At 42.4% G+C, this 11,520-nt stretch overlaps 1 protein-coding gene across 1 annotated transcript in view; it reads right to left on the bottom strand.

Moving 5' to 3' along the window:
• Positions 1-7,669: 7,669 nt before the first annotated feature.
• MRPS28 (mitochondrial ribosomal protein S28) overlaps positions 7,670-11,520 on the bottom strand; it is a 69,099-nt gene continuing 65,248 nt past the window's right edge. The window contains exon 3 of the mRNA XM_009335064.1: positions 7,670-7,962. Within this exon, the coding sequence (XP_009333339.1) occupies positions 7,809-7,962 (154 nt within the window). The 3' untranslated portion in view covers positions 7,670-7,808. The remainder of the gene's footprint in view (positions 7,963-11,520) is intronic.

The following is an 11,520-nucleotide window of genomic DNA, read 5'->3' as shown; positions in this document are numbered from 1 at the left end:
GCCTGCCCGGCGGTTCCCCTGCCTGCCCCCCGCCCAGCCCCGCGCCCACCACTTGAGCAGGCAGCTCAGTTTAACCCGCCATTGAGGCGGATGACTGGCAACGCTAATTGGGACGGGGGACCTTTTTCAGAGTCGTTCAGTCGGTAAATGAAACTTCAGCTCCCCGGTGATCCAGCGTGTGCAAAGAAGCCACAGCCCGAGGTGCAAAGGGCATGGCAGAAAGATTTCGAGCCGACGCTGCTCTTTCACAGCTCGAGCTGTCAGGGCAGCTGCCTGCCTTCTCCGGCTGCGGCTCTCGCCTCCCCGCTGCTCGCCCAGCGGAGGGAAACCCCGAGCACTGGGGTGATGCATCCTTCCTAAGCTTGCTGAAGAACCTGCCACCCCAAACGCCGCTATGAATGCAGCCGTGGTCTTCTGGGAGCAAACAGGAACCCAAATTGGTGCGTGAGCCCCTCAATCACAGACAGCAAAGTCTGGCCCTCAAGAGACAATGAAATCACATGCCAACGCCTGCTCGGCACTTATGTGATCCTGAGCAAACCACACGAGGCCTATTTAAACATCCTTCTCTGGGTCAAGCAATTTAACAGCTAGGTCCATGCTAGCTTGCAACAAGCCAGGGGAGCTCATGCAAGGGCTTTGGCAGATGGGGAAGGCAGGAGTTAGCTGTGACTAGCAGGAGAGGACATTTACACATAGGATTCCACGGACCACTACCACTCTGAAAAAACATCCTTGAAGAACAGCTGTGCCAGCTGCAAGGTGCTTCTGGCAGCCACATTGACAAAACTGCCCTTTAACTTTGTGTGACTGACACCAAACTCTGAGCTGATGGACACCCTTACCACACTGTACAGGAGCCTGAACCTAATGAAATCCTAAGTTTGACTGAATCTATTCTTGGTTTGCCCATACATGCAGTAGGAATAAAGCAGGAGGAACGATACCTTCGGTGGAAGTGGGAGATGGCAGTAGCCACACGCAGTAGCCACAGTCTCCCTTCCACTGCAGGGAAGCCCATGCTGAACAAACAGCAAGCTAGCCTCGACGATACACAGAAGGTACCCATTTCCACCCTTGCCACTTCTGGAGAACCCCGATTCCCTGCAGCCCTTTAGCAATTGGATCCCGAAGTGAAGACCATACCCTCCTAGCTCAGCAGCAGATAATCTCCGTGTCAGGGCATATAGAAGAAGCTCTAAGCTTTCACAAACTCAGAGAAATGAAAAGAAGCAGTGTTCAAACAGAGTGTCATCAGAAATAAGATGCCAACAGATCACAGAATCACAGGATGGTTGAGGTTGAACGGGACCTCTGGAGGTCATCTTGTCCATCCCCCCTGCTCAAGCAGAGCCACATAATGCTGGTTGCCCAGGACCATGTCCAGATGTTTTTTTAATATCTCCAAGGATGGAGACTCCACAACCTCTCTGGGCAACGTGTGCCAGCACTCGGTCACCCTCACAGTAAAAAAGTGTTTACCGATTTTCAGAGGGAACCTCCTGTGTTTCAGTCTGTGCCCATTGCCTCTGGTCCTCTCACTGGGTACCACTGGGGTCCTCCTTTGGGCCCTTTTTGAAGGTAGGAGTGACATTTGCTTTCCTGCAGTCCTCAGGCACCTCTCAGTCACCATGACCGTCACCATGACCATTCAAAGATGTTCAACGTGATGCCCATACACTCATTTGTGAGGCAGGTCAGGACGTATCTCTGATGTCTCTGTTTGTATGTTTTAGCAATTGGCACATTAGATTGTAGCCTTCAACTTCAGTTAGTTTTGCATTTTATTTGTATTCAATTTAGTCATTTTGACAAGAAGATGGCAACTCCTCTCCCTGGGAAGAGAAGTATTAAGCCCATGACTTTCTTCCCCATGCTACTGGACTGAGACCCTGAGATAACACTTAGGTTCCCGTATGTGTCATGTCTTAAACACAAACCAGGTTTGAGGCTGAGAAGACAAGCAAAGATTCAACCAGCCGAGCTGCTGTTGTGTGAAAGTCAGTTAATAACAGAGCTGATTATTCCAGTTCTTTGATTTCTCATAAAAGACAGGAGAAAAAAGACCCTTTTTACTACTTTAAATGTCAACATTTTTAAATAATTTAAATATGCTGCCACTTTCAGAAGTTAACCCAGGGCTGCAGGGTGACTACAGTAGCTACCCCAAAGGGTACCTTGGATCGATTAACGCATTTGGGAAGTGTAACTCTTGGCTGCACTTGACACCCAGCCTGCTGCAGTCAGGCTGCAACGTTAACAAATTGCTGATTTCCTCGTTATAGCCGTCTTGTAGACCGAGTGCATCAGCCTGCTTAACTCTGATTGAACAAGACACAACCCATAAGGAAACAAGAACACTTAAGAGTATTTAAGAACTTACTGATGTTAGTCTACTGCAGTCATACCAGGGATAATACTTACTTTTGGGTTATGGCCAGACGACAACGTAATAGCCTCATTTGGGCAGTCTAGACTCTTCATACGTGATAAATGCTTCCCCAGAATGCATAATTTACTAAAAAACACATGTAGAGTGCATGCTTGTATCTAGCAAAAATGGTCGCTAGCCAAAACAGAAGACTCGAAAAGCTTTCCCAGCATAAGGGAATAATGCTGTCAGAAAAAAAGCTTGAACAATAATTTGCCTGATTTATAAATGTGACAGTATTAAAAAATGAGGAGGAACCCAAACTTTCCAGAATGCCTTGAAGAAAAGTAAAATGTGAAGTATTCTTGTCTTTAGAAATGAGCTCAGTGCCAAAGCTTTGGTGGCAAGATGCTAATTTGCTCTCAATAGGCAGGCCCGATTTCTTCAGCATTTCCCTTTTTCCCCATCTCATCACCTAAAGGCCTGGAGTATGAAAGGGCAGACAAGCCCAGAGGGATTTACCAGGTCTTGTTATAGCACATCAGTCATCAAAAGAACATTGAACTATTTTCATTTTTCTTCCAACTCCACATCATGATAAAGCTATTTTGCTTTCCAAGGATGTGTTTTAATGTTCTGTTCGTAAAATAAAAGGTAGAATTTTTGGAAAACTTATTAAAGACTTCAAAACAGGACCTGAATAACACAAAAGGCAAAGTATTGCTTCAGCTAAACCCCAAACCAGCTTTGATTCAGTTTTTATTAAAGCTAACTTTGCTTATAAGCACATCTGTAAAACCAGAAAGCACTACAGACATTCAGGTATATTTGGGTGGAGTAAGAAGTGGATGTGGGGTAGGGTGAAGTTCACGGGCACTTCAGTTACAGGCCTAGAAAAAGTAAGTGTCCTCCTAGCAGAACGTGTGGAAACATTTCTTGCTTGTGTAGAAGTGAAGATTTGTACCTGCCCACAGCTACTTGCTACTGAATCACCCAGCACTCTATTGCCGGCACGTAGGTGGAGCACCCGACCGAGTGGGAATGGTGAGGCTGAGACGGCAGCCAGCCCTTCTCCTCCCTCTGCTGAGGATGCGTTCCATGCTGTTCTCTGAGCACTCAGCGTTACCTCTCCGAGCGTAAATTTTACACCATACCAAGCACGAATTACAACTACTCAAGGTGAATCGGTCATGCGCACCCAAATTTAAGTGAGAAATTCATCAATTAAGAGATGTGGGCAGCAGGCAAAGCAGCATCTGATGGAGAAGGATGGAAAATTGGGTATCTGCTACTGAGGTGGGGTCTGTGTTGTTACCTGAAAATTTTCAGAACAAAAAAAACCTTAAACACTTTCAAAAATCAAGACTGTTATAGGAAAAAAAACCTTCTGAAAAACAGTCCAAGAAACAGAGATCTGCTAACACCAAACATCTTCTCAGCTGCATAATAAAAAAAATGAATTGTGCGAGATTAAATTCATATGATTTTAGTAATTATCTTTGCTCACCTGGTCAGTGCTTCAGCATAAGACAAAATTACAACATTTAGAGGAAAACACAGCATGGTATATAGAGAAATTCCTGATCTTGGCAGTCAGATGAATGTAGTTGCAGAACTTGGCTTATACCAGCCTCAGGATTCTCAGCGAAGTGATGGATTTACGCTTACAGCTACAGAGTCTCGGTATGTTGAATCAGTAGCATTCATTTGGTTAATATTAGTAATACATGTAGTATACTTAAGTGGTAAGAGTACTCTAGTTGGTGGTGTGGGCTAGGCACAGTGCCACAGGAGCTGCTGGGGTGGCTTTACCCTTCCTTTATGTTAGTAGGAACGACTACCCTCATCCATGAAATAAGAATGACCTCCAAACAAAAAGTCAGATTCGTGCAACTGCCCAAACCAAGACACATGCAAGGCCACTCAGGAGTCTGAACTATGTGGACGAGGAGACTTCACTGTCCATTGTTCAAGAAGAACGGGTTGTACATACGCTTGTGTGCGTTTGGCAGCAGAAAATGCAAAGAGGAGGAGCAAAAAGGCATGTGGCCATGAAGAAAGAGGGAACTCCTGAGGATAGGTGGTAACCAGCAGGAAAGTGCCTGCATTTGTTATTCTTCTGTATGGATGGCCCTAGAAATACCTCTTTGCATTATCAATTTGTACCCTGATAAAAGATGGGAGTCAAAAATGAGAACAGTCTTATAGACACGGGGCCATGCAATTGTGCCATCGTGGCTGTTCAGTAATGAACATTGGTGGTTCCTTACGTTGCATTAAGGACATGTAGTCTACACATATTCTTGGCATATGGAGGTATTACAAATATGAAACACAACCCCAACAGCCCACCACAAAGGCATTTCAGAATTCCCTGCTCTGTCATTGTAATTCTGCATTTGGGAGTTGTACAGAATTGAGGCAATGTGTGATGGGCATAAGCTACCCCAAACAGACACTCCTCCATGGGACAACTCTTGTCTGAACAGTTTAGAAGTCCAATAAATAACTGCCTTGAAGGTCACCGAGGATGAGCTGGGAGAGCAACTGGTTCTCCAAAGGCCGGAACGACTAGCAGCAGCCATTCAACCACACAATTTGTAAGACTGGGTCGGTTTATGTGAACCTGTGGGTTTCCAAATAAAACACTAAGCTGGATTTGAAACAGCAACCACTACAGTCTCTAAAAGTCACTTCTCTAAAGGTTATCCAGAGGAAGATTTGATAAAAGCACTATTTGATACTCTACTGTGAAATAACTCTTAGCCTGCCCCCAAAACGTTAACGCATATATTTTCTCCCAAATCACTCTTATTGAAGGCTGATCAAGCATGTAGGATGAGTTACGTTCAACCAACAGGATTTCTCTTTGATATTTTAAACCCCTTCTGGCTTCTTAAAAAGGCCTTCTTTTCCTACTCCGGTGCTAGGATAACTCTTTACCTGGAGGCTAACACCAATGAAATTCATGTTCAAACTCCCCTAATTAAGATCACTGAGATGAATGAGCAAATTAAAGCAACAAAATAAGCTCACATTGCTTGTTTCCTCTCTCTTGCTTGGATCCTTACTGATTTCAGAACCAAAACTTCAGTTTGCAAAACTATAAAAGGATCTGCTAAAACGTGCCCATTCCCTTCAGAATGATTATGCATTTTCCATGTGATTCCTCCTAGTATTTTTGGCAAATAAATACCTTATATTAAAAATATTATCTTGACAGATCATGCATGAGATGTATTTTGGAAACTACCCGTAGCAGGTGATGCCTGCACTATACCTCTCTTCTCAGTGTTACAAAAGGGCAAAGGTAGTAAAGGAGTTTTCTTTTGGGTTTTTTTTCAAGTTTTTCTTTTGGACAGAGGAGTAAGAAAGAATCAAACCACTGCATCATAGGGCTGTGGTTCCAGGTAAAAAGGCACTTCAGCTTTCTTTTTGCTTTTCTTTCTATACGCTTTCAAATAAAAAAATAAAAGATGACCTTTAAAAGAGAAATGACATTTTTGGAAAAGACCTCTAAACAGATTAAAGCTTCTGTATCCTGTTCTAAATGAATTTTGTTGGACCATATGAAGACTTGCAGAGTTTGGGTGGCAATCTGACCCACCGGCCAGCTGCAATCTAACAGAATTGCTCACAGTTTCTGCTCTCTGATGCCATCTTATCCAAGTATCCCTCAGATGCAGGCAAGGAAAGGGGTGCATGAGCTGTGGCAGCCTGGAGCTGGCTCCCTGGTATGCTGCTTGTTTAGGGATCCCTTGTCTCCTCTTCCCTCACATGACTGAAATACGAATATACTCAGTCATGAGAGGCAGAAGGAGCTATACCATCCTTTAGTGGCTCCATCACTGCTCATGTGGCCTGCTCCAGCAGAAAGATGAGGTGTCTGTGGATTTGAGTAATGTATGCTTAAGCCAGTGTGCATTTTGCTGAATTAGGACATTGTCCTGGTTTCGGCAGGGATAGAGTTAATTTTCTTCCTAGTAGCTGGTACAGTGCTGTGTTTTGGATTTAGCATGAGAACAATGTTGATAACACACCGATGTTTTAGTTGTTGCTAAGCAGTGCTTACACTAGTCAAGGACTTTTCAGCTTCCCGTGCTCTGCTGACTGAGAAGGCTGGAGGTGCACAAGAAGCTGGGAGGGGGCACAGCCAAACGGGCCAAAGGGACATTCCATACCATGTGACGTCATGCTCAGTACATAAACTGGGGAAAAGCTGGCCGGGGGGGCCGCTGCTCGGGGACTGGCTGGGGATCGGGCAGTGGGTGGGGGCCGCATCACTTATTTTGTATATTCTTTTATTGTTGTTATTATTACTATTTCCCCTTCCTTTTCTGTCCTATTAAACTGCCTTTATCTCAACCCACGAATCTTATTTTTTCCCAATTCTCTCCCCCAACCCACTGGGGCGGGGAGCGAGCGAACGGCTGTGTGGTGTTTAGCTGCCTGCGGGTTAAACCACAACATACATATAGCGAGAAACACACTGTCAGTGGGCAGTCACTGCAGGCAAACAAGGCATACCACCTTTACAAACCTCATTTTATTCCAACATTTGGGAAAAATATTTTAAGATTAAACAGGCTTTCTTTTGTAATTCAGTGGTATAAATGGCGACTTTCACTTGCCCTCAGCACACCTGCTAGGCACTATGCATACCGCAAATGACTGTGCAGAATTCAGACTTGGATATACCAGAAATCAAAAGAAATGCTCTTTGACAGCACATGCTCCAAAAACATATTGGAAACACCATAGCATGATTCTTTGGTTGTGTGTTCAAATACCCATAATGTTTATCTTAAATATACTTACAGAAACCTAAGACCTACGCTTGGCCTACTACATTGAAGTAGTTTCTTTTCATTTATATTAACAACCAGAGAAAATTTTCTAACGTGCATTGGAAATGAGAGCTCCAATTAAAGCAAAGAATGACCTCTATTTCTTCATGCACATGGAGATAAAAGCATGATGTATTATAACGGAGATTAAAACCCATATCTGCAGTAAACATTCTGCACTGCAACTTGGAAATCAGGAGCCCTTGACATTGTTCTGTGTGAAACACCGTACTGGAAGGAGCACCACGACAGCAAGCTTTGGACTTCCTCCATGGAAGTACAATATCTTAGATGAACATCCCTTTGGGATGGAAAGACGAACTCTGGAGTTCTTTATACAAGAACATGCAAACGTTCAACTAGTATTACCTACAGAAGCTCAGTTAACCTTTCACATTTAAATCTAAAGGCAAAGCGCTAGAAAGATGAGTGAATAAAAATGGAGCAAGAATCAGGTACGGTGTGCTTATTGTCTTTTATTGATCTCATTATTTACATAACCAAGTGGACAGCAACTTTTCATTTCCTGAGGAAGCATTTCATTTGTATCATTTGCTATAGAGCACAAAGTGCATTTATTTACATGAAATTTACTCCTTTTGCTTTGCTTGCTTGTGTTCCACAAGCCCTAAAAGCACCGCATCAGCTTCCAGCAATGTTGTATCAGTAGTTGCGCCCAAGAACCTAGATGTGAGTTCAAGATCCAGCAGTCTCAGGCGTACTTGAGTTCCTCTCTGATATTTTCTGTGAAGAAAAGGGGAGAGGGGGACAAAGGTGAGTTTTGTTAAGCAACAGTCTTGCATCTCCTAAGGCTGCTCTCCTGTCTGCAGACCGAAGTAGCAGCCCCACAGAAAACAACGTGCTGCAATAGAAGTCCAACACTGTTGTATGCATCAGCACTAAAACTGCTGGGACACACTCTGTAACACCACAGAGCCAGTCCCTGTTGATACAATCCTGCCCATGGAAGAGCAGACACCACCAGATCCCGCTGAGGGAATGCAGGCTCTACAGAAAAGCAGTTTATTACATAGGAAACTGTTTGTGTCTTCCATCAAAATATTTTACTGTATCATCTGCTATCATGCACACAATTATCTGCAGGACAACATATCATTAGAGGGGAGGACAAGTCATCACTAGATCACTGGTGACATTGCTACTATCAAAAAAGTATAATGCCAGCTAACTATCGTTTATATTTCCAACTCTGGGCCTCAGGCAAGGGAACTTTTCTTGTCTTACCCCCTCCTCCAAAGAGTGGGTATCATCTGCAAGTTTTTTATTACATGTAATTAAAAAGAAAGCCCACAACTATTGTAATGAAACATTCTGCCTACGGGGTTGGGTTTTATTGTTTTACGCTATTCTTTTTCTTTCTTTTTCCTTTCAAGTCAGAAGATGCAAGTGTTCAACGTGTTTTAAAAACAGACCCTGCGTCAAGATGGCCATGCCAAATTAGTAAAGATTTTTGAAATACTAGCAGCTTTTATAATGCACCTGGAGAGCTACTGATCAAAGTCCAACAATAAAACTGAGAATTATTCTTCTTTTGAAAGTTCAAGCTATACTTTTTTTTTTTCCCTAGTCAAAGCATAAAGAGCTGAAGATGCATCAAGCTTGAGCACCTTGAGAAAAAGCAAGAGTAAGTTTGAAACATTCTCCAGTTACAGACTGGAGAAAATGTAACAGGGAAGTCTGGTTGCACGCATTTCCACCTTGCTCATTTTCACCTTCAGCTTGGGCAGACAATCTTTACTGTCTGACAACTGTTTGCTAGCACGGAGCAAAACTGAATCAGGTTTCAACTTTCTTCAGCACATCAAACCAAGATCCTTTTGGAAAACTAAACGTCTTAAGAAAAGATGCTGGACTTGCATTTATCTTTTTTTTTCTTTTCCATTTTCTGTCAATTCTATCTTAGATTAATTTCCTGTGGCACTTGGTTAATCCTGGGTAATACACTCGGTTATGTTACAAACTGCAAAGGAAGATCGTTTCATACCTCTGCTCTGAACAAGTAGCTACATAGGGTACTTCAGTCAGCAAGGTTTCTGCCAACACTCATCCCAATGAATCCTGTGATGATCTGCATGAATTGACACAGTGGAAATACCACACATTTTCTTAAAAACATAAACCTGAGGTCCTTCATCTGTCCAAAATGCGAGTAACCACTGTTGCAGCGAAGAGTACAGCACAGCTACCAGAGACAGAGAACAGCTTATGTTTGGTTGTTACCTGAATAGCTGGAAAGGATCAATTCTGCCCCTTTCTCTGTGAAATATTTGCATTTCAAAACAGGACAGTTTCACAACTGATGACAATTATTCACGAAAGCTAACGTGCAACATTTCAGAGAAGTAATAGAAGGGCAAGAGAAAATTAAAAGAAAATGCGTAAGACCTTAAAAATGGATGGTATCTTCCAGGACTTGTTAGGCTTATTTAAAAGAGAAAGTTCCCCAAAAAGTCAGGATGCTTTGAGATAAGAAGGGGGGTGAAGAGGAAAGCTCCTCACTAAAGAACCTTAAATGAAGACACCAGCTGACTAGTGATTTGAGCCATTTGGGTATATGGGAGAAATCTCCAGAAAATTCTCTAGCTTGAACCAAACCTTTACCTTACTGACAGCTGCTGGCTAGACGGGTTGCCTTTGCATCCAACCATAAAGTTATCCTGATCCCTAATACTATATTTGGCATAAATTATCATACTTTTCTGCCTTTATCGATGAGCGTGAGGAGTGGATAGGGCATAAGAAAAGACAAATTTTAAAAGAGAGAGCGAGATTAGGTTTTGAGAGAAGGCAAAATAAGAGGGGGAGAGGAAGAAATGATCTGTGGAAACAGAAAAGAGGGAGCAGACACCTTATAATGAGAAAAAAGGAGGCTTGGGAAGATAGAAAAGAGGGGATAAATGGTAAAGCAGCTGACAGAAGAGCACTGAAAACACTGCGGGCAAATAGTGCAGAAATGAAGGAAACTGTATACAGAGTAGAGCCACAGAAGAGGAAAAAAGTCACTGAAAAGTAAGGACTGCATAAAACTATTAAAGCTTGAGCAACACTAAACTCAGACCTGTGAACGGCAACATTCTGTGCTGCTTTTAAAAGATGGACACATATTTAACCTAATAAAACTTAATACTAAAACTAGTGGTTCTGTGACAAATTTTAAAGACCAGCAATCCCTCTGCCTTTTTCTCCTCTCCTTCCTCCTAGAGGAAAAGCAGCTCACCAATAACGTAAAGCAGGATGCTATTGTGAAAACTGGCTTCAGGGTCCAACATTTTTCCACAGATCGAACTGAATGAGGTTTAAATTGAATTAGAAGTCCTCTCTATTTGGCAGCACAGAGTGGGAGAGATATTGAGCTCCATCTTTGTAACTGAAATACAAAATATTGCTTTCATCGTGCAAAAGTTCCGTTTGGGCTGGTTGCTAGACTACAGTGGTAAGTGGTTTGCAAGCGAATAGTTGAAACTAATTTTTTTTAATCAAACCTTTAAAAGTGCTATTTAGAACCAGGAAAGTCCATGAGGAAAATCTGTGAAGAAACTGTACTTCTCATGATTAATACATCTAATTTAACAATAAATTAATAATCTTAAGCATGACTCCCCCCATTTTAGCATTAAGAAGACTTCGCTCATTCTACAGGCTGCAGAGAACTTTGCTCAAATTTCCAGACGTGACTTTAGCATATATTTGTAATGCAAAATCCAAGCAATTGTATTTTCATAAAAAGAACCACAATCTTCAATGCTGCTTCAGTAACTCAAACAGATGCCAGATACTTTAATCGTACTTAACTCAATTATTAAAGAAGGTTTCCAGTCACAGCACATCTGCTTACAAAGAGATCCTGAAGAACATCACTTTAAGGAGCTGCCACAACTGCCAATTTGTATGAATATAAACATTTGGTTTTGTGACAGATGTTCCCTACAGCTAAAACACTTTAGAATAAACGAGAAGTAGAAGATGTAGAAAAAGTAGAAACATGAACACAATGTGCAGTGGTGGTCTATCCACCACATTTAGAGCAAGAGGAAATGATAGGTTGCTCTATGCATAGTAAGCATATTCTATCCACGAAGGTATTTATCCTTAAAACAGATAAAACTATCCTACGGTTAAAGCAGAAGCTTGAAGCAGGACCCAGAAACAAAGCAGGCATTTTATTATTTTCAGGAACGGTGTCCTAGGAGACACAGGACACCAGTGTAAAAGGAAAGAAACCATCTACTCCATTTTGCAAAAGGACTTGCTTTATTTTTAAGTAACAATGCTGGTATTCAA

Source organism: Pygoscelis adeliae, unplaced genomic scaffold, assembly GCF_000699105.1.
Source record: "Pygoscelis adeliae isolate BGI_AS28 unplaced genomic scaffold, ASM69910v1 Scaffold101, whole genome shotgun sequence".
Classification (NCBI taxonomy): Eukaryota; Metazoa; Chordata; class Aves; order Sphenisciformes; family Spheniscidae; genus Pygoscelis; species Pygoscelis adeliae.
The sequence above is the reverse complement of the archived record's forward strand: the minus strand, read 5'-3'. Positions and strand labels throughout refer to the sequence as shown.